Source organism: Dermacentor andersoni, chromosome 3 (assembly GCF_023375885.2).
Source record: "Dermacentor andersoni chromosome 3, qqDerAnde1_hic_scaffold, whole genome shotgun sequence".
Taxonomy (NCBI): domain Eukaryota; kingdom Metazoa; phylum Arthropoda; class Arachnida; order Ixodida; family Ixodidae; genus Dermacentor; species Dermacentor andersoni.
The window spans coordinates 226,842,426-226,866,839 of record NC_092816.1 but is presented as its reverse complement, the minus strand read 5'-3'; the positions used below and the strand labels follow the sequence as shown (position 1 = coordinate 226,866,839).

Genomic DNA, 24,414 nt, shown 5'->3' with positions numbered 1-24,414 from the left:
AGAGGTTACAGCACCTGTTCTTGACCGGAATCATCTGTAGACACCTCCATGGGCACACCTGTGGATGTATTTAGACAAGCGTCATACTTGTCTCTGCTTTCACCTCTTGCCAACATTCGTGGCCCAGACGGCTACAGGCGACGAGGCTGTGCTCGTGTGATCCGCTACTACTGCAACCTCGCTAACTCAAACAATGTACTACAAGGCACCTACCAGAGCTTCGCCGACTGGAGGGGAAGGAGCCCTCTGAGAGCGTAGCCGCGCTTGATGGACTGCAGGGGCTCCGGCGGAGGTGAGAGGAAGCCAGTGGGCTGGAGCCACTTTCTGACCTGCAATGTCAAACCAAGACATTTAGTGGCTAACTTTACTGGTTCAGCCAGAGGATATTTTCTTGCTTTGTGTTGCACATCTACACTTTGTGGCATTGCAACGATGCACTATGCACATCGGGCTATGTAACAGGTGAACATAAAAAGCCCCCATGGCTGTAAAGAACGAAGTGGCTGCACGTCCATCAATTATAATTGCTCGGTGGCACTGCTTTATTATTAGAACGTCTCCTGCTGGCTCGTGTGCGCGGTGATGCCGCGCATCTCAATACATTGCCGCCCGCTAGGAAATGGACAGGATGATATACTAGTCGCAGCTGACCACTGCTGCCAGCAGCACACGATATAGCCTTGTCCCTTTTCTCTTATTTTCCTGCATCCTTAGTCTCATTGTCTTGATGAACTGCGTTAAGTAATTTTTTCTGTACAAAGTTCTGCGGTTGGTGGTAGTCACATTGGTGCAACTTGTGACCACTCTTGACGTCATTTTCCGAGTCTGCAACAATGGTTGCTGCTTGTACCTCATCAGGTTGTAATGCAGGCTCATGATTCACCTAACGGCATGCGAGCCACTGGAGAAGCTGCCATATGGGATTGCCTCCTCTTCTTCTTGGATCTACTCATCATGACTTATTCATCAGGAGCAGGTCATCTGTGCTGTCATTCTCATTCTCGGTGTAGGCACCACGTAGGCACCACGCTGGTGCATCGGGATGGCGGTCAGCAGTAGATCATGATGGTGCTGGTACAGTTACAAACGATGTCAGTCGACTTTGGATGAAGTCGTCGAACTTGCTGTCAGGCATCTGTGGCGGTAGCAGACTTGCGAGTGTAGTCAGCGAGAAATGCTGGTCGATAAAAGTGGGCTTCTTTGTCGAAGACGTTAGCACTGTTGAGTCTGACTTTGTCGTAATTGTGATGTTCTTAATGGAGTAGTAGCAGTTGTATGGGTCTGATGTGAACTGGGGAGGCTGCACGTAGCGGTCTATCTATGTCACAACTACCTTGCAGCACTGCCAAAAGTATGAGGTGTACACAGGCAATATCCTTAAGCAGCAGAATATAGTTCTGTCTGATTATTAATGAGATAAGAGGGTTTTGGCTTTGCTTCTTGCATGATGTGTTGCAGCAATATGTTAGGCCCTCCACACATGCACGTCGCATACTCTGAATTATTGTGCCAGTTACCAGCTGGCAACTGTAATAACCACCCTAACCGCGATGAAGTACAGCAACATGGCAGCCCGCATACAGGCCAGACGGTCTGCTTCAATCCGAATTCATGCTTGTTAGTGGCTCTCCATCAGGACGGCAAGAAATAAGTGGTAAAATCCGTCATCGCTTAGTATCATCTCACGTTGAGGACAAAGCATTAGGTATCCTTTGTCATTATCATTTAGATAAGTTGCTTGTTTGGATGCTGCTAGGACTACCGAGGCGGTGCCGTGCCGTAAAAGTGTTTTCATGTCAATTTGGCAGATGGTGCCACAACATTAGTGCCGGTGATGCGTTGACGATCCGTAATGCTCTAAAAGCCTAATTGTTCACTGCGCCAATAGTTTGCTACTCCACTCTATGGGCATTGGATGAATCTCTGAAGCGCTACAGGTCAAACATCAGGTATTTTCCTAAGGAAGCAAGGTTAGTAGCGCTAAATGTGTTTGGTGCAGTCAAAAGAGAACTTGGGAGGAGCTCAAGCACGACTGCCGTCATAAAGAAAACCACCTTTCCCACAAACACCAGCAAATGCTCACTGTACCAGTGGGTTTCTGAACATCAAAGAAATGGTAAGGTGACGTCCCCAGAGGTTGCGAACGGAAAAAGAAACTCGACGATTTTGACTTGAGCATGCTGCAACAAGTGATGCATGACTCTTTTAAGAGGAACGAAATCCCCACAGTGCCAAACCTTGCCTCTCACTTTCACCCACAACAATGCACTGCACGCTCATGAAGATAGGTTTTCCCTTCAAGAAACAGTCCTGCAACACCCTCCTTATTGAGGCTACTCACATAGTTCAGTGCTACTGCAAGTACTTGTGGCAAATTACAGAATTGCAGTGGCAAGGTAGGCCCTTTTTTCACAATGACGAAACAAGTGTTAATGTAGAGCATAAAGTAGAAAAAGTATGGGTTGACCAGAGTATTAAACCTGCTGAACAAGCAGAAAGGGCCGGACACTCAGTTGGCCTGCAGAACCCATGTGGTTGATTGACTATGATTGATTGATTGTGACTATTGTAAATTATTGATTATGAGGCACTGCGGAAACGAGAATGGCTTTGTGCAAGGTGCCGGAGAAAGAAAAAGCGCACAGGTGACTACCGTGAAGAGATGGACGGGCCCCCACTATGAAAAGTGGTTCCAAGAAACGCTACAACTCCTTCCTCCTAAAAGTGTGATAGTCCTGCACAACCAGCAGTACCATTTGGTGAGGCAAGGAAAAGTTCCCTGCATGAGTAACCTTAAAAAGGAAATGCAGGCGTGGCTTTCACAAAAGAGGGGTCCCTGGAGTGATAATATGGTAAAGACACAGTTCAAGCTCATCGAGACTGTGAAAGTTGATGGCAACCCATACCGTGTAGACTGTATTGCTGCTGCTGGTCGACACCTCGCTTCATGGCTACCACCATATAACTGCCAGCTCAACCCCACAGACCTAGTGTAGAGCGACATCAGGCGTTTTGTGGCTTCTGCGAAACACGGATCCAAAATGCAAGAGCTGAAGGAACATGTTGCAGATGCCATAGCACAAGTCCACAGAAGTGCGAAAACTACGTTAAACATGTGATTGAGGAAGAAGATAACATGAGTGGCATGGACCACATTGCTGACGACATTGTCAACGACCAACAACCAGTCATTGTCAATCTAGGGGAGAACACAACAACCTGTGACGAGAAGGCTAGTATGGAGGATGAAAGCTTCAGGTGCCAGTGACTTCTCAAACTTTAGATACCTTGCCCGGAACATTTTGCTGTTTGCCAGTCATGCATTGAACTTTAGAATGTGATGCTACTTAGAAAAAAATATTTTTGGTATTCACTGATTGTTCCCAAACTCAGTGCACACACAGTAGGCCATACATTGTGGCACCCATAAACTGTAACGGGCAAGTGAAAATTGCGCTGTCAGGCTTCAGTATCAAGCAAGTTTCGGCAGCTTAACTAGGGTGGCTAGAAGGGGAGGTGTGAATACCGGCGGCGCAAACGTGACCCCACAGCGCACCGATGCCGCGGGGCGGCGCTGTTGACCAAGGCGGGGTAAGCACACAGCCGAAATGAGCGCCTCGCCAGCCTCGCGTCGGCTGCATCTCTACCACCGAAGTGAAAGTGAGCCCATTTCGGGTATCGCGCGCTTTCTGCGAGCGTCAAAGAATGAATCTTTATCATGAAAACAATGTTATGTCAGCACACATCATTACTCCTGTGAAACTTTACGGGCCCAGTTCGCACTGTATCGAGATTCAAACGCGTTTTGTCTGTGCGCATTTCGTGAGCTGGCTTTGGGTGTTAGGGGCTAGTGGGGGGCTTCGAAATAATTTCGACCACTTCGGGTTCTTTAACGCGCACTGACCTCATACGGCACACGGGCGCCTTGCATATCGCCTCCCTGAAAATGCGACCGTCGTCCTCGAGATGAGCAGTCAATCACCCTATGCGTACCGTAAGACCTGTAAACTGCAGACATTACCTGATAAAGTCTGGACGTATTACAAACCACTTTTTGTCTGCTCTTGCAGACCTGTGGCATGTCATTTTGACGCTCATATATGCAATTTACTATGATTGCAGACAGTGAAGCAACAGATCTGGTCATCAAATCGTTTATTTACAAGTGAGGAAAAAAATTTACAACACACAAGGTTTCAGTGCTTTCCGTTTCTTCTCACTGCTCTGCTGACTGACACCTTTAAGCAAAAAGTGAATCCTTGTGAGGCAATAAAAATGTATAACTGAGGCTGTCAGGGTAGCAGAATGGTCTAATGCAACCAATCTTTGACATTTAACCAATTGACTGCAAAATCTCGGCCACAGCTTTAAATTGGCATGCTAGCGTGTTACACTGAATTAAAAATTATGGGGTTCTACGTGCCAAAGCCACTTTCTGATTATGATGCACGCCATAGTGGAGGGCTCCGGAAATTTTGACCACCTGGGGTTCTTTAACGTGCACCTAGATCTAAGTACACGGGTGTTGCCACTGAGCAACCACGGCGGGTGTCACACTGAATAAACGAGTGGGCTTGTTTTCAAGGGAATTGTCCAGCTTATAGAACGATTCTGAGGGATATAAAAGGCCCTCAAGGTCCCACTCTTTGGATGCCTCTGGTGGAAGCTCTCTGGGGATATTGCCTTTATGGTGCTTCGCAGTCTTCACAATGTGTGGGCAAAACACGCCTTCTCGATCGCCACATAACCTGCAATGTAATAAACTAGCCGTGCGTCGCTGCGGTGCTCAACATAACTTTGGTGGTCCACAGCATCTCGCCCTCGAATGACGGAATGTCGGGAGGAACACTCCAAAACAGGCGATGAGACCTACTGACAGCGGAGGGCGCAGGCATGCGCGGAAGTACCACGCCGTAATATGGTAATACCACGCCGCGAGCAGCAGCGCCACGTTCCCCCTGGTGGTATCGGTGCGCAAGGGGGTCACGCGCGCCCGTAGGAAAGCGCCGCCGGTATTCACACCTCCCCTTCTAGCCACCCTAGCATAACTGAGCCTTAGTGACTTTAGTTGTAGCATGTAGCGATACGTGGTTTGGGGCTGCTGTAATGTACATAACGTTACTATAGCCATACTTTGTGTTGCTCGGGGGGAAGTTATCAGCCTTATCGTTTCCTTACATTTTCATGCGTAATAAACAAGCTATACAATGCAGTCCACTTATAATGATACCATATATAACGATATATCGGTTATAACGGGACGTAGAGTTCATTCAGAGTATCAACTTATGCATTAGGGCTGTGAGAAAAAGACCCATATATAATGATATGTTATGCACCACATATTGCATATAAAAATAGAAATTCTGCCTTTTGGGCGGCATTCTCCATGCAGAATAGTTGTGATATTTGCATTGCTAAGTTCCCCTAACCGAGACGGGGCAAAAAGTCTGCCTAAGCGACTTTGTATCTGCTGCCATTACCACACTGAATGTCCTGCCAGTGTGCCGATTGTGAAAGCCACAGAGAGCATCGCAAGTTGGCCACAAAATGGTGCCAGCTGCTTCGCGTCCGCGTCACCGGTGAGCGTCTAGTGAGAGAGAAAAAAAAAAGAAAGAAAAAGAAAAGTGAGAAGCGAACTGTACCTGTGTTCCCTTTCTACAATCTCCCTCTCTTCTTCAGCGAGTGTGGAAATGTGCCGCGGAAGCAGCAGTAGGTGTGCTGACAAAGCTGTGTTGCTTGAGACGAAGCTGCAAATTTTGCAAGAATCAAAGTACGAGCGCGCACAGTCGATGATATTGACGATTTTAAAAACCACGGGTGCCACAATCATGAAGGCTAGAACCAGTTACCATGCCGATTAATGGAAATGGCGGGCTTTGTGCACCAGGGCGAAACCCTCCATGTGTATGTGTGAAACAAACACGGTGGCAGCCACTAACATTACCGAATTCTCGGAGCACGTTGCTACTGGCGATAAAATAAGTGGTTATGCGATGGACGAGTTTCTGAGTGCAGGTAGCGCTGCCTCATTCTGCGAAGAATCCCCGAAGGGGTGAACGTTGTTGCGACAGACAGCAGCGCTGTGTGATGGAGGCGACGACAGAAGCGGCAATGACAACGACATTGAGAGTGGCCCATCTTTGACACCGACCTTAATGTTCATGCAAAGTGAACTGTTGTCGATTGAGTCGCTCATTGGTTTCATGCACACTAAATTATAGCCGCCAGTGTTCGCGCGGCCTCTGGATGCTACATACACCGTAGTTGTGAACTTGAAACTTCCACAAAAGCAAGTGCAGATTTCTATTTCAGAGTGCCTAATGCTTGGCACGCTGTTCAGGGGTATAAATACTAAATGTTTCAGTTCTCACAGCATAAGTTCTACAATGGCAATTTTTTATCGTAAGTGGAAAATTTGGTTTCGGAGCCACGAAGGTATATTCGGCAGCTTTTTTTACTTCTTTATGGCAGTCCAGATATAGTGATGATCGGTTATAATCGGATTTTTCGTTTTTGATATCGTCATAAGTGTACTGCACTGTGTGTATTAGGTGCGATGAGCAAGTACTGACAAAGCAGGCGAGCAGACGCTACAGAGAAGCCGAGGAGACGATGCGGCGCGGATGAACACATCTCACGGGGCTTTCGCCTTTCCTACTGGCTAACGAGCCCTGCAGCTTCCACAGTGCTGCAAGGTACTACTGCGATGGAGTACAGTCATTCTCGAGGTGGCTGTTGTGGTAGCTGGTGCCCGTTTTGTTGCCAAAGGAGGTCTTAAAAAGCCTTAACGATGTCAATATGTTAGACTCGGGGCTGTAGTCCCAACCGCTGGTTCGCTGGTGGTGTTCAGTCTCCTCATTGCGGTGGCGGTGGTGAGATGAGCAAAAGTGGTGCTGATTTTATCATTTGTGGTTCTGATGGTGGCGGGACAGGCTCGGGCTCCTTCGCACTGTGTGCACTATACAACACGAGCAGACAGGACGGTACGGATTGTCACGTAGGTTGGCTTGTACAGTAAAAGCTCGTTAATTCGCAACTCGTTAATTTGAAATTTTTGGTAATTCGAAGTAGCCGCCGCGGTCCGTCTAACAATGCATTGAAAGCAATATGTAACACATCCCGCTAATTCACACTGAAATCCGCACCGCCATCTATAATTCGAACTCCACGACATTGTGAATGCGGAGAGCCAGTGTGCAAGAGCATGCTGGTGTCGCCGCGCGGGCCGCGCAGCTTTGCTCTTTCCAATTGCGGCCCTTTGTTTAAGCCTCACTGGACAGAGACGCATTTGCGCCTGGCCAGCTATGGCCAACACCTCTGTTGCGGGTCAGTTCTCTTTCTCTATCTCAAAACGTTCAAGATACGGGGCTGCGTGTCTCTTTTTTTCTTTTCTATCTTTTTTCATGTAGCGTCTTGGAGGCTGCGCTCTTTCTCTACGAGGTGTTCTGCCGTGAAGCAGCACCAGGTAATTTCTGAAACTTGGCGGCCATTAAATTAAATTATGGGGTTTTACGTGCCAAAACCACTTTCTGATTATGAGGCACGCCGTAGTGGAGGACTCCGGAAATTTCAACCACCTGGCGTTCTTTATCGTGCACCTAAAGCTAAGTACACGGGTGTTTTCGCATTTCGCCTCCATTGAAATGCGGCCGCCATGGCCGGGATTTGATCCCGCGACCTCGTGCTCAGCAGCCCAACACTATAGCCACTGAACAACCACGGCGGGTACTTGGCAGCCATGACATCTATTGGCACTTTTGATATTATTGAGCCTTTGATATTCGTGGCTATTACTCAAAGGAAAGCAGCATTGGGATACATGTTTGGACGTCACCTATACACTCAGCAGCATGCAGCTGGTGCAGCTACGAAAGTACAACGGAGACAAACGTCGCAGCAGGTTGTGGTTCGTTTTGCAAAAGCATTTTGGAGCACAGCTCTTGTTCCTGCGGTGAGCGTAGGCGGTGCAAAAGCGTGTTTATAGTGTGACGTTGTCAGCACGCGTCGCTTGCGGCCAGTCACGCTACACCGGCAGCCAAAATTCCGTCCCCTCTAAACTTCGACGTGGGTGCCATCAGCTGTTCTCTTCGGAGCATGTGCAGAACTATCTCCAACCTGTGTGCAGCTGTCTGCACACGTTGACGAAGTGTAGACAAAGCGGCGTGGGCACCTTTTTCTCTCCACGCCACGAATTGTGGGTCGGCACAGTCGGCGCGATGAACGCGCGAATGGAGCAAGAGCCATCTCGACGTTGGGCCTGTCAGACCACGTAGGCTGCGTCCAGTTATGTTGGCTGTGCCAGTGCTTCGAACTATAGACCTTCTCGCTAACATGACGTAGCGTGTGCACGCGCATACAGGCCATGTTGGACTACACACACGCCTTAATTGAGCGATGTTTTTCTCTGGCTTTCATTAGTTCGAATTTTGTATAATTCGAATTTTCGTAGCATTCCCACGGAATGAACTTTTACTGTACCACACAGCTGCCTCTTCATGCTGCTTCCACACATGCTGCGCGAAACTAAGCATATGACCAGAGTCCTTTGATACTTTTTTTACTGGTCCCAAAACTTCTCTGTCACGGTACAGGAGAGCTTCGTACGCTGCCAACAATGACCGTGTGGCAGCGGCGCACTCTGCAAAGTGGTTCAGCAGCTGGCTGGTGTGCGATTTTTGTAGCTGCATTACGCATTCTTTCTGCCTTTTAGTATGTGCAGATAAGTTTGAATGGTCCTCAGGAGCTTGAAAAACAGTGTTATGCAAAAAAAAGGTGAGGCGTGCAGACAGGACACAAGAGTAGAGAAGTGGACAACACGAATTCTTACCAACTAGCTCAGCTTTCTGTCGTTCTATGAAAAACAGTGCTGAAGAACTGTTGTGTGCAGCAGCGTCATTCTGGCTACAGAGGGACAGACAAAACGAGCTTCCAAACTTAGTGAAAAACCAACTGCAGAGAGAAAACATTGCAGAGGTCATGTGAATGCTGTCACAGCTGGTCTTGTATAGACCTTTTACAGCACCGTACTATGGGCACACCATACTTGGTCATGTTACAGAGACCGCTTTTAAGCGCATTCTTATCGCTGTTTACTTGAATGTTTACAATGACCACGGTGGCTACAGGCATGGCACAGACAGCCGCTATTTCAGCCACCACGGTGAGCCCAGCAATTGTATATACAGTGAACGCACTTATAACAATATTCAAATGCCACGAAAATTCCATTGCTACAGCCGATAATTGTTATAACCAGGCTGCATGACCAAATCAAAATGGGGGAATGGCAGAGCTGATGTGAGAAAACTATAATGGCCAGCAGGCCAGTGCCCCTCCCCACCACCCTTCCTCCATCCGGCTGCTGATCGTGTTCACTCGTTTAGCTGCTTCCTGCTGGGTGCTCAGATTGCGTTAACAAGTCGCGGCTGTCGGCATTAAAGGGCCTCTGAAACGGTTCGGACAAATTTTGTAACGCGTAGGGTACAGCTTAAGTAGAATATTCGCACCACAATTTAAGTCAAGCGTTACGTATTAATGGAGCTACAAGCGATTACAAGTTACCCTTCTCTATAGCCATGCTTTTCCTCCTCAACTCGTTCGCCGAGCGATTGGGGCTAAGCTCCGCCTTCACTGGTTCTGCGTCACAATGCGACGCGACATCGTCCACTTCCGGTTGTTTTGGAGCCCACCCGCGCGAAACGTCGCTGCTAGCGGCTTGGCCATCAACCCCAAGCGAGAGCTATCGAAGCAGCGTGCGTTGCGAGCATTTTGTCGTAGCGCCGAACGTGTCTAGTATTCCAGTAATCACACACTAGCAGAACCTTTCGACGGAACGGTGAAGGCATAAGCTCAAGCTGATGAAGGAACTTTAGCGTAGACGTACGTGAGCTGCCTGATCGGTCTCCACGGTCCAGCCACCCGTTGTGCCAGAGCTTAACCAGCCAAAGAAAGAGCTAATATTGCTCTAACCAAGTGTAAAACATATTAAACATTTACAAAAACAATGTGTTAACGATTACACTCCTGCAAAAAATTTACACCAGCAGCAAAGAATACATTTTGTTACTGCTACTGTGTGCGGTTGAGCTCTATGCCACCTGATGGCTGCACCGTACAGACCATTCACATTTGCGCTTCTGTTCATCCCCTAAAACAACATGCAAGGGGACATGGCCAGGCCCTGTCCCCTTGCGCTTGCGTTTACCCTAATACCGGACTCGTGAAACGCTATTGCGTTAGTAATCTTCCAGTCGGTACGTTTATTGCCAGTCACTACGTTTGCAGTCCACAACGCAACAAAGTCGAATCACAGCGCTCGCGAAAAGACAGACCGACACTGACTGCGGAGCTCTTGTCAAAGACGGCGCACGTTGTAACACAAGCAGACTACACTTGCTGTGTACCGGAAGTGCTTAAGTGCACAGAAAAATTTTTCTTGTGCATTCTCTTTGTTATTTTCTATCTCTAAAAACAAATTAACTAACATTCCAACTATTACAAACATCATTTGTTTACCATAAAGTTGGAAAAATTATCTATCACGCGCCCTGGTCAGCCAATCGGATAGCTCGCCCCACTGACGTCATATGGGCAATTTCCGTCATATAGGTAGGGGTGGCTTAAAATTCCGCCGAGCAGTGTGCTGCGATCGGCAGCGATGTGCATTTTTAAAACCTTATAATAAATTACACGTTTTACGCGGAGCACTTAGGTGTGTCAATTAATGATCAGAAGGACCTACTCTAACGACTCAGTACGTTTGTAGAAAATCTTCAAAATCGTTTCAGGGTCCCTTTAAAGAATGAATGGCACTGCTAAACAATTCCAAGGAGGGCTCACGGGCGGCAAGCGATATGCGAGCTCTGCCGAGGCATCGCTTTGGTGGCCCCAAAAGGAGACTTTTAAAAAATGCGAGAAGATTGCCACAGCAGCCTGTCAGCTTGAGAAATCCAGTAGAAATGCTGAGGTGAGATCGCCACAAGCATCTCGCCACGTACTTCTCACTGGCTTGTCGACATTCTTCTCGAAGGCACTCAGGTGCTCCACGTAGTGCAGAGGAAGGTTCCCCATGATAACGAAGCCTCGGAGGAACTGAATCATCAGCCAATCCTTCTGCGAGGACAACGTTGAGGCAGCCTGCCCCACTGAGTCATTACTGCCGTCGCCACTGTCGCTATCCGATGCAAGCACGTTCACGACAATTGCCTCATCGGTTAGAAGCTTTTAGTTTCTGAATCTATAGCCAAGCACTTTATTTTCACCAGCAATGTTGTGCATTGCCAATGATGAGTGGGCGGCTCAGTCATCTTCCGCTTTGGCAGCGAGTAAACAAGGTTGAGAAACCACGTGGCCAGGAACAATTTCGATGCAACCAACAAAAACAAATGCAAGCGAATTAGGCTGTTTGCAGAAGAGTGCTGAATGAGGAGCCAGTGAGCAATCTGGCAGCAGTGCATTTAGTGTACTCCATTTGTGTTTCAGACGGTGGCGTGGCGTAGAGCTATGAGTGCAACCCATTCACATTCGGAGGGGTGGATGGGCAACAAGAGAGAGAGAGGTGCACGGAGAAGGCTGGAAGATGGGGGCAGTATGGGGCTGTTGGAGTAGTGGCTTGAATTTCCAGGGTGTCTACCAAGTTGACATTTCCAAATTCCCTGAGTTTTCCAGGTTTTACCTGAGCACCATTGCAAAATTCCCTGAATGAGCCAGAAGTTCGTTTTATGTCAAGACAGGCTGACACCATGTTGCTCGATGCTGTCACTCTCTAGTAAGCATGTTGAAGCAAAAATTACATAATCCAGTTTGGATAGTGAGGAGTAATATCTATTTTATTTAAAAAGAAAACAGAAGGAACAGCGAAAAAAATGGTAAAGCCCATTCCAAATTGAGTCGGACATTTTCAAATACGAATGAAAAGGAGAAGCATACATAAGCAAATATTTTTGAGTATGAGCTATGTATATCATCTAATAGCAAGCTCATCGGTATGAGGCCTGAACTTTGTCACAACTAAGATTCTCTCTCAGCAGCTGGAAAGTCAATCTCAACTGTCCTGACATACTCTCAGCCCGTACACAACATCCCAGTGTTGGGTTTCACTGCTTTAGAGCTTATTTTGGTTTGAATGAGGGGCACTTGAATCTCGGCGTCAGCCAACACTGTTTTTTGAGCTCAAGCTCCTGCAAAGAGGCGGCGGCACGCTTCCTTTCCCGACAATTCCTCAGTGCATAGGTCCTTTCTGTTCTCATCTTCCTTCTGCCACGCATTCACCCCATGGATCATTTGAAGCATCCTCTTGGTCAGTTGTACAGTCAACGTCCAATTTTTCGGACTCCCTAGGGGCCGCGAAAACGTTCGAAAAATTGGCCAGTTGGAAAAAATAAATGCATGCCACTTACTGCCCTTAGGGGCTCAAACCGCCACAGGCACATTCGAAAACGCTTGAAGGCCTGTCGGTACACGTACTAGGCATATCGGTGCTCGTACTGTGACAGGCAATACCGGGTGCATGCGTGTATACTTAAGGAATACATACTGTGACCCGTGGCAATAGCCCCTTCCCATGTGTGTTATGCTTCACTGCAATACTTTTGCATATGGTTCACCAAGCAACATTTCTGTACAAAGCCGAAGCTGACTTTCGGGAACCACCATTATGCAACGCACCGTGCTTTCCAAGGTTCTCAGTCAATCGCGAGGACCACATAGGCGGAGTCCATGCCATTGCTGACAGCAGCGAATTCTTTCAATAAAAAATGAATGCATGTCTTTAAGTGCCATTAAGGGCTAAGATTGCCACAGGCACGTCCGAAAAAATTCTTAAGGCCTGCAGTACACTTAGTACGCATATCGGTGCTCGTACTGTGACAGGAAACGGGGATACACGCCTGTATAATTAAGGAATGCATACTGTGTCCCGGTACAATTGCCCCTTCCCACGCTTGTTATTCTTCGCCGCGTAGCACTGCTGTATTAAGGCAAAGCCAACTTTCGTATACTGGCATTGCGCAACGCGCGGTGCTCTGCGAGCTTCGAAGCCAATTGCGAGGATTACAAAGGCGGAGTCGGTGCCACTGCTGACAGCGGGAATTCTTTAAATGAAAAACACGGAACCGCACGGCAAGAAGCTTAATAGCGAACGTAGAAGCAGCTAGGCCTAACGTTGCCGCGGTGGTGGCTACGGCTGCCAGCGGATCTGCGTGCGCGAGTGCCGGTTCGAGGCGGCGAGATAATCAAAATGGCGGCGGTAGTGGCTTTGATTAATGCCATTTCAGATCGGCAGTCGGGGCAATATACATTGACCATATGGAGTACGTGGTGGTGCCGCAAAGCCGTGCGAATTATCGGGCATGTTCGAAAAATCGGGAGTCTCGAAAATCGGTTGTTAACTACTCTGGCAATACCCCGTGCCGATGACACGGCGTCAATGACGATTCGTTGCAATTCCTCTTTTACTAGAGCCAGCATTAACACGACTTTCGTTCCCTTTCAATAAAGTTGCAGTTAATTTTCCCTGATAAAAGCACAAATTCCCTGAGTTTTCCCTGATATTTCCAGACTACTCGAATTCCCTAAGAATTCCAGGTTTTCCCGGTTTTCCCGGTTGGTAGACACCCTGATTTCTCTTTTTTTTCTTTTCAAGGATTTCGCATTTCACTACCTTTCGGCATAGACACCCGGCAGCCAGACTTCATTGTTATAACTGATAATGTGGCATTGTAGTAGCCCCTCATTGTTACAACCGATATATTGCTAAAACCGATCTCGTTATAAGTGGGTTCGACTGAATTACACAAAGCTTTGGTTAAAGTAGTACAATAATGAATCACAGCCAAGTTTCTGTAAGAACCAACTTTCACAGGGCAGATTACAGCAGTGTGTTAATGCACTTAGACCACAAGTTTCACAGCTGGCGTCCGACATATCCTATAACTACCCTTTGGACTATGTTCAAATCAACTGTATTTTTTTTGTATTGATAAGTATATACCAAAAAAAATAAACAGCAAAGGTCAAACCCATGAATCACGCGAGAGGTTATTCAGCCGAAGGGACAAGTTAATCAGCTTCATAAAACAGCAAAGAATCCAAGCCAGTCAATAAATTAAAAACTCCTGTATGCTATAGACCGTTTCATCGGGCGAGGAGGATAGGGCGCGCGGAGAGCCTTTCCTCCTCTCTGGCTTGGGCGATCCGGCGCGGCGCTGCTTGAAAGTATTGCTGTCGCGTGCTGCGGAACGATTTCGAGATGTTTTAGATCTTACTTTGTGAAATTTACGCCATGTTCGTTCATATAAGGTTGTCAGGGAAGCCTTTCGGTGCATCGGTAACTACTATAGGCGGAATTATGTCTTGGGGGCGCAAAAATGTGACGCGCATAATCAGCCGAGGTGTACGCGCATTATCAGTCGCTGTGCATGTATGTGTTCTTTACTATTTTGCTTATATCGATTTTAAATCAACAAAGGAAACCGGCGTGTCTGTATTACCAGCATTAAATGGTAAATCAGATTGGCATAGGGAGTAAAACATAAGAGCGCGTGCTGTGCACGGCCAACCTAAGGCAACCACGAAATATCTCAGTGGCAAGCGCTATCAAATATTTGTGATACACTGGCATCGTTCTCACGCATTTCAAGTCTAGTATGCTTGAAATTACCATATGTGTACGCTAGCCTTGCTGCATGTGGCCCATGGCGCTGCTCAACACAGCGATCACTGCGGTTGATGAGCCAGCACGATACATATATATAAGCTGTGTGCTTCGGCATTGCCCTTTTGGCCTGTATACAGCCATATAATACAGTCGCCGACCGATTTTCCGGACTCCAAAAATTCGGACATGCCCGATTATTCGGTCAGCTTCGCGGCACCGCCATTCTCCCCATAGACCATAATGTATAACAACTGCCGAAAGTTCGGACGCCCTGCAACCCCTCGTCTGATTTTTCGGACACTTCTTGAGCCAACTCGTTCGAGGGCATCATGCACCAACTCTGACCGCGGCGCATAGTTCGACTTGCTGAACGCCATTTTTGTTTTGAACGGAGCTTCCTTGCTGCCCCACGAAGTGGCGCTACTGGAAATCCCCGCTCATCATCATCGTTTCTGCCTGGTTCGATAGAGTGGTCGTACAATAGTTCCGGTTTCAGCTTAGTAAGCCATGTCAAGACAATCCAGCAGCTGATTTCTTTCTTTCGCGCACGACGCTGCGAGTAGCACGTTTTTCGTTCGTGCGACTGGTGTCGGCACGGTGGTGTTTGCGTTGTGTGCTGTGTCGAGGTTTCGGTGATCCAACGTGGCGTACGGAAACATCGCGTCAAGTGTCTAATGGCGCCGACAGTGCCCGCGCAGACTGCGCTGGGGAATGCCGGCAAGCGGGTGCCGGGAGGCCTAAGATTTGTCGCCTTCCGATGTGCTCCCTACTGACGCGGAAAATATTCTGCCGAGACCTGCGCAGTGGTTGCATTGTGATTCCGGACACCGTCTCATTTGACAGTTTCACAAGTGCTGACACTGCTGTACTGACATGCGCAGAACTCGACGACGGCGAGATCGTTCGTCAGGTTCCTGCTGCTCCGCCGGACGATGACTCCGAGTCGGAAGATGACGCACCATGTGCTACGCTGCCGTCGCATGCGGAGCGTGCACAAGCAGTGACTGTGCTTTCAGCCGCCTATAGTGACCGTACGATTGCGCGTAAACGGGACAGCGTGCAACGGCGCACTCACGATTTCTTCAAGCCTACTGCCGAGCCCGAATAAGTGCGTGGAAATAAAGGATTTCATTTTTTTTTCTTAATCTGCTTTTTCGGACACCTGTTTATTCGGACGTTTCCGCAGTCCCCGTGAGGTCCGAATAAACGGTCGGCGACTGTATATGAGAGGGTTCGCATAAAAAGAATGCGATGGCTATCTTTGAGCGCAAGATTTCCCTAATATGTGTGAGTGCGTCGTAGAGAAATGAACGAACACAACCGCAAAAAAAATTCGGTTATCATCCTCTTTCTCTAAAAAGCAAGAGAAAACGGGCTAACGTCTCACAACGTTTATAAATATAAAACCGCTGATGCCATATGCTTGGACCATGCGCTATATCGAACAAAAATATCTGTAATTCAGCACCTACTACTGCTTAGGACGCTCGCGCAGTTTGTAAACGGTCGCTTTGCTGGACAAGCTTAATTCAGACTGTAAGGTATGATGCTATTACTAGCCAAAACATTTATTCATAGGTGGAAACCTCATCCATCGAACCAAGTAGTCACGCAGTGTAACCTGCAGCGAACAGTTTGAATGCTTGTCAAAGTATAACAGCACAGCTCCTATCGTAGCAGAATGGTACCCACGCTGTTAAGATCGTCGCGTATGTGTCGTGGCTCCTAAACCGCAGCCTAGAAATAGAAGATAATACTGCAATAAGGTCACATTAGTGATTGGAACATTCAGAAATACACAAGTGATCTCCGAGGCTGATTGTAGGCTCCAATATACGTGCACACATCGCGCTGCGTGTTCCGTCCACCTCAACGCCAGCAGAAATTCCGGCCATGACGCCTTAAACCACTTCAGCATGTCTCACAGCACCGTTTACCACGTAGAGGACGCACGTCATACTAAACAGACCGCACGACCGCGAAAACAAACGCCAGAACCTACCGCCGAGCGTATACCTGCCATGCAAAAGACCGCTTTCACCCAAGCCAGTATGGCGCTGCTCATAGGCGGCGCCACTGCGTTCACAATATGGCGGCGCCTACGAAAAAACGGTCTATAGCTGTCATGGCTTGTCACCCATTCGCCGTCAGCGCGAAGTCATCGACTGGGTATACAAGCCGGTTGGTCATTCCGTACCCAAGCGAACACAGTGAAGGAGAGTCGGGAGAAAGAAAGAAAAGGAATTCATTTATCGACTGTCAATGACACACAATTTAAACGAAAGACAAAAAATACAAGAACGCTAATACACATACACTTAATCTAGATCAATGATGAAGACAAAAGAAATACAACGAATCGTTGAAGTGCATATAGAGATTAATGCAACACAAAACAGACTTAACAGTGGTCAACTAAGCAAAGTTCAAAAGAACACAAATGATGGCATACGCATGGCCGGGCAGCAGCAGCAAGTCCATAAAGTGTGGAGTCAACGGCAGAGCTTTCCTGAAGAACGCTGGCAAGCCGATCTCGTTGCGGTGGACGAGAATGCTGGGCTGGGTTTCCTAGGAGTCTAGGTCTGACGTCTTCCCTCGAGCAGGTTGAGCTAACTTGAGGGGAACTACCGTGAGCTTTTTTGCAGATGTTGGTTTGTAGTCTCTTACGTCAACTAGTAACTCGCAGTTCAGACGTGGCTAGGTGGCCCAGGTGATACTGGATGGCGCTAGCTCCTCGACGCTTTTCAGCAGATTGTAGGCGCAACTTCTAGACTGCTTAGCTCGGTCTAAAACCTGCATTTAAATAACTTCTCCTTTCCCTACTTCCCTGTGTTGGGCAATGGCAGATATTGGTGATGATCCAATCAAGTTCACCCAATTGCATCCCGACTCCTCCCGAGGTCTTGGCCCTGCCCCTTTTAACTAGCGGCGAGGGAATGGGTGATTCCCCCCTGCTGTCAGAGGTCGCGCACTTGTATTGCACCACACACGCACACCCTTGAGTCCGTGGCGGGCCTCTATTGTTCGTTCCCAAACACAGGAGAAATGACGGCAGCCGGCCATACGGCGCCGTCGGCACACATACACCCTCTGCAATTCGTGGACACAGGATTGCACAGAGACACTGTGACGTGAACAGCGGAGCGAGCGGCCCTCGTCACAGCCAGAATGCTCAAACCTTCCTCGCTCGGAGAGTCTTGGCTGTCTACCTCACGCACCGGAGCGGAGCCTCGTTTCTGGCAAACAGAGCGGAAGTGACCCATGACACCGCAATGGTGACAACGCTTGCTTTTGGCTGGACAGCGAACTGATGCTGCATTGTGCTGGGATGAACCGCAGCGGTAACAATGAGACTGGCGGTTGTTAATCGCTTCGAGCTCTCGTCGGATTCTGGTGTACGCGTAGGTGTATTTCCACGAGTATTTATGCGTCCAACATCTACAGAAGGAAATTCTTGCAGATCATTGTACGCCTGCTCAAACTGCCTTGCCAGTAGTACTGCTCTAGCGAACGAGAGAGACGATCCTTCAAGCAGAAGACGCTCGCGCAAGCTCCGAGACGAAATACCAGCAACGAACTGGTCACGCAGCGAATCTTCTTCGACAGGAAAAGAGCATGTAGCAGAAAGCTCCCGCAATGCAGTGATCTACTCATTCACTGATTTACCAGCTTGCTGAAATCGCCTACTGAAACGATGCCGTTCGGCAACAACATTGCTTGTTGCCGAAAAATGAGCGTGCAGAGCGGCGACTGCGATATCGTACGACGATACTTCAGGCCTTGTGTCGCCTGTGCCCTTGCTATCTTCCGACGTTTTCTCAGTAGCAGTTTGCTCACCGAGCTTGACGTTGTCCAACGATGGAGGAAGTGGTAATGTATAAACTATGCGCTGACCTTCTACGCCGAGGCTGTGAAGAAGTAGTGCTTTGCGACGATCCGGCGTGCAGTCAGAGGCCCCCGAAGCAAGCAGGTAGTTCTCGAAGATGCGGAACCATTGCGGCCACGCAGCAGCAGGTCGACCAGGCACAGGCAGGAATGGCGGCGGCGGCGCGAGTCCAGAAATGCTCATGGCGCCGGAAAGCAAGCGGCGAAAGTCACGCCCCCCGAAATGATGCCATCCTCGTCGCCAATGTTGTAGCGGCGGGTGCCGCCCAAGTACACGAACTGCTAGCAACCAAACAATCCCCCGTTTATTGCCACATACAGTCATATATATACATACAGCGACACTGGTGCCTCTGGCGGCAGGCGGATCCCGACTGAAAATTAACTTCCAATTAAACAATATTACTGGATGAGGACTTCGAATTATCGAGGGATTTTTTCCATAGGATTACATGCAGAACTGACGGGACCAGCTCTTCACTTCTAGTTAACCGAAAATTCCAATTAAGCGGCTTCAAATTATCGGGAGTCGACTGTACGACTAAAATTTTGTGTTGCCCTCCTGCTATGCTCTCAGTTGAGAGCAGCAGTATTCAAAATAAATAAAAAAATAATAATCATCATCAGCCTGTTTTATGTCTACTGCAGGACGAAGGCCTCTCTTTGCGATCTCCAATTACCCCTGCCCAGTGCCAACCGATTCCAACTAGCAAACGCGAATAAATAAATAAATAAATAAATAAATAAACAAATAAATAAATAAAAGCAACAAAGGTAGTGTAGGTATACCAATATACCTTCCATTTACCCATTCCGTCTGCATTGCAATCATACTGTGTGCAAGCTTACCGGCTGTAGGCAACAAATCTAGCAGCCTGATGTTTGCTTTTACTGTTTATGTTCTAGTCCTCACTACACAACTTTGTTCAGCAATAGGGGTGTGTGTGTGAGCAGAAAATACCTCTTTGCGACCTGCTCAGACTACGGTGGTTGATTCCGACTGCGTTATCGTTGTCACCAGCATTGATCAGATAAGTTAATTTGGGAATGGTTTTCTGGTTACCTACTGCAGTGCAGATTAAAATGCATTCGCAGATGTGGGGGCAAAAATGTTTTGAGTGGCTGAGCGATTGCACACCTGCTGTTTGATTCATGGCGCAGAAAGAAAACTCGTGGTGCCCCGCTTATAAGGTATGTCATGCCTGACTTCGCCCTATGGAAAATGAAGTTTCTCGAGTATGTCAGTGGCACTTGCATGGGGAGGGCATAGCAATGACTTATATGCTTAATGAAGTTCAACATTTCGTTATATTTCTTATACACACAGAGTTTCTTTTAGCAATAACTTCACTAAGCACACAGCATACATGACGGAGTCCTAAAAAAAACAAGCTATAACCCGCTATCAATACCAGTGAATATTAAATTGGCTTTCACCAGATAATTTGAACTTGACCAGTCGGCACACACGCTCCTGACCTGTAAGTGACTCCAATAGTGGTAGCATATTCGGACGGAGCTTCGGGAGACAGTGAATGTGTTGAACAGACATCATCTACTGTAGAAAATGCCTATCTTCAGCATGCCCTGGGAAGATTTTCAGACAATAACCGTAGCCCATGTCTGATTACACAACTTAACGAATCCTAATACTCGCCTTCATTCTTTTTTTTTTTACAGTGAAGTCGTTTATGGCTAGGGTTCCATGGATTTTTCATGTGCGTCAACCGATCTGCATGTGTAAAAACTCAGCTCCCGAATTTGATGCAAAATCACTTCATTCTATGCAAAAGCTTACACGTCTTGTCACTTGGATATGTATTTTGAGTAGATTAGTTATCAATAGATGCATTTTCAAGATCAGTAGAATCTCAGGTAGATAATTTTTTTTCTTCAAGCTTACGGGGGTATGTATGAGCCATTGTTTAAGAGATATGAGCCATGCATTGCCTTATGTGACAGACAAATTTCTCATTGAGCAGGCACAGAAATGCTTACGCATTTAATAACAGAGGTAATGCAAGAATGTGTGTGCAACCTATCGTCACGATGACCACCGATCAGGACAATAAATGTGTCCATACCTTTGCTCAAAATTCTGTGTCATCTCTGTGTCATGTGCTAAACAGGGGCCGCATTCTGAAACGATCACTTTCGGCGATACTATTGCCTTGGTCACACCTTTGCAATCGGTGCGCACTGGTTGCCTGTTTTAGCAAAATCAGATGAGCTGATTGGATGGCTCAGCACCATGTCACCTGATTTTGCTCAACCAGCCAATCAGAGCACCTGACGGCGACACTATTGCCTCGGGGATAGCATCACCGTAGTGGATCACTTCAGAATACGTCCCCAGCTTTGTTGGTCATCCACCTTCACAGAGTGGAATGGCTTATAATTTTTTTTTACAAGAAAATTACGCTGAGAATTGCCTGCGCCACGCAATGGAAGCAATACAAAAACGTCTTCACGACATTTGTATGCTTTACCGTGCAACAAATTGCGACAAAGCTGACTTAAGGGAACTGGACGCCGTTGTGCAATGCGTATAGTATAAAACCTCGTTAAACCGCACTCGCTTAAACAGTAGTTTCATTTTAAAAGTAGTAAAGTCAAATCTCCAACTCAGCGGCCATTGAACATAATGCGTTTTGTATCTGCACACACAGTACCAGCTTATTGCGTACGTATTGGCTAACACTTGGTGTTTCCACTTTTCGCCCCGCAAGCACAGCAGCACGTCAGCCCGGCAGAACAACGAGCCTCGGAGATCAGAACAGTCTCCAAGCACAAACGCAAAGGGCGCTTGGAAGGGTGAAGCCACAGCAACATGAACATTATTTCAGCGCTGTGCCAGAGCAGCACCTCCTCCATGGAGGAAAGAAACAAAATAGGAGAGGCCTTGACATCACATTTTTGAAGTTGGAAATGCAGCCATGTTGGTGTGCCATCATCTCTCCTTGCACCTCCAATCAGCTCGCCGGAAAAGACAGGCGCGAACTTTGAACTTGCATTGCTACAAGTCGCCGGAGGTGTGTGTGCTGCCGACGTGCATCGTAACAAAGCCTGTAAAACTTCTGTAACAGTTTTAGTGAAGCAGACATGCTCCTGTGCTATTCCGTGGCACGTTGAAGAAGACAATTAAGATGCGTACCGTGATTACTTGAGAGTCTCTGTTGCCGGTTGACACGCACACACACAGGCCCAAAACACAACTGTTAAGCTTACATCTGGGCAACCAGATCTTTGTGATGGTGCAATGTCTGATGCCTGTGACGGTAGGCTGCCACCAACGTCACGCCTGCGGTTTCGGCTTCGTATTCGATTGTAACATGCAGGCAATTTTCGGACCCATTTTCTCGAAAGAAAGGTGCGCGCTAGATTTGGGTAAATGTGGTCGGCCTACCGACTATAGATCACAACCAACGCATAGCATGCAAACATCAGTCGGCCTACAGGTGAGCTCCGTGCGAGGTTTCCACGCGTCCCTGTAGTTGCGGCCACCGCCATTACATGCCCACCTGCTTCCAGGAGGTGGGCCTCCCCCCGTGCGCTTGCAGCGGTGGGCCGCGTGCTGTGCCTTGAGCGCTGGCGGTAACAAGGCCGATCCGCCTCCTCGCCGTGGATCCGAGGCTGCCCGGTCTCGAGTGGGACCCCACGAGGCGGCTCCCGACGAGGACGACGAAGGGCTGGCACTCACTGGCACGGACGGGTGTCGGCCGGCGAGTGGCGACCGTGCCGCTGTTGCAGCAGAGGAGGCATTGGCACGCAGGTTGCTTGGGTCGCTGAGAGAAAGCCGACCCTGCTCGCACGTTGCCAGGCACAGCTGTTGACGCTTGGCCTGCACACACGCATGACCAGGTGAGCCCAATTTCCAGATGCATTTCATTAGCAAAAATGCTAATGCAATTAAGAGGAAGCTTTAGCTTTGGGTCTCCTATCTTAATATATGGGAAAAGACTGAAAAAAGTAACGGCAACCGTTGCACCAAATTTGATGACGTTTGTTGCATCTAAAAGAAAAAAGTGAAAAGCTAGTGAATCTAGAGTGAATTTCGATTTAGGCCACCAATTACTTTATACAATTATTGAAAGTCGTAATATTTAGAAAAATGAAACTATCAAGTTTACAACTTTGTAGTTCAGCAATGAAAAATTATATCACAAATCTGAACCTTCATTTAATCATATTTACGTTTAACGCAGACAATTGATATATTATATGCCCCTGTGAAGTATATTACTAATTTGTGAGTAGGTGCATTCAAGACTATTGTGAGTAGGACTTTTTCAAAACTCTTAGAAATTGCAACAAATACACGTAAGCTGTAAATTCATGCACTGAGTTGGCCCACTTTAGATGCTGCAACTTTACAGCACTTTAAAGGACTGCAACATGTCTGTTTAGTGTAGAGCTACGAATTTGTAAACTTCAGGGTTCAATTTATTTAAGTTTACCAATTTCGGGTAATCTTTATGTAAGAAACTCAGGCACTAAATCAAAATTTGGCTTCTTCCAGTCACTAGAGTTTAACTTTCTCTCTGAAATGCAACAAATTTTATTAAAATCAGTCCATGGGTTCTCAGAAAAGCATTTCTGCACTTTACATGTACAGTAAACTCCCGATAAGACGAACTCAATCCGAATTCACGAATATACCAAACAATGTGGGAACATTTGGTTGGTTTTTCATACACTCACTGTAAAAAAGATTCACTTATTCCTCCTCCTTATTAAGAACTGCTCCGCATACACTCTACGGTTAAGATTAACTTTTGCAGTGACCGCCAACAATGGTGATTCCACACAGAGGGGATTACAGTCCTGGCGGGTCATCCACAGGACACCAACAAAAAAGAAAGAAGAAGAAAACAAAAAAGAACAAGAAAAGGAAACTGCTCCCTGGCAAAGTGGCACAAAGCTAAACTGCTCCACGGAAGGAGCAATAGAAATGAGAAAGAAAAAAAGAAAAAAAAAAGGGATTTCTATCATGCATTGTGCAGTGAGGCTCTGAGTCAGGCAGAAATAGCCATAGTTTCATTTTTACGTGCTGCCTACATAGTCGGCCATGTTGCCAGCACCTCCGCAAAATGGAAACTAACAAAATCTCGCCGATCTAATAGTGCTCACCGGCTGCACCCAAACCACAAGAAGAGACAAGCCAAGTCACTAAGGTCTAAAGGCTGCATTTCCTATTTGAGCTATTTTTCATGCAAGTTCCATTCCCTCTTTTTACCACTCGTAGTCGGCTGATCCCATTGATAACACAGGCGGAGTGTCGCTCTGACCCTTGACGAAGCACGAAAAATGTGAAAAGGAATAGCATAAAAGGCATTGCTAAAGAATCGTGGCCACAGGCTATTTAGGTGAAAGGCAAGCGTACTTGTGCATGGCAAAGTGTTGGCAAACTTGGGCCATATTCTCGGACGATCATTCTCCAGCATACATTAACTTTCGTGAGGCAAGCATCATATGACTGCACATATTTCAGGCAGCAGTGCTTCCACACTGTGATAAGATAGCACGCTTGGCACTGCGCCAAGCATGCCGTCACTCATAGATGCATCTTCTTCTTTATTGATACTGTTAACCCTCGCTTGAGGCTTGTTACAGGGAGGGAAAATAGTAGAACACAAGCAAATTTGATATTTCATAGAATCAGGTTGGGTGCCCACGACACAAAATATCAATTAAGCATTAAAATTTGTGCACATCTGTCTGATCTACAACAAGATCAGGTAAGGCATTCCACATTTCAATTATATCCGGGAAAAAAGAATAACGAAAAACATCAACACGTGTGTTATAACACTTAACAGCTCTGCTGTGATTTATTCTCTCACTACGATTTGCAGGGAACTGGGCATATT

General features: G+C 47.3%; 1 protein-coding gene across 1 annotated transcript in view; it reads right to left on the bottom strand.

Annotated features, from left to right (window-relative positions):
• The window catches only part of LOC126536157 (DIS3-like exonuclease 2), a 330,469-nt gene that overhangs the window by 265,512 nt on the left and 40,543 nt on the right, over nt 1–24,414 (bottom strand). Inside the window, exons 3-4 of the mRNA XM_050183033.3 lie at nt 22,066–22,385; nt 214–329 (exon numbers count right to left, since the gene is read on the bottom strand). Of these exons, the coding sequence (XP_050038990.2) occupies nt 214–329; nt 22,066–22,385 (436 nt within the window). The remainder of the gene's footprint in view (nt 1–213; nt 330–22,065; nt 22,386–24,414) is intronic.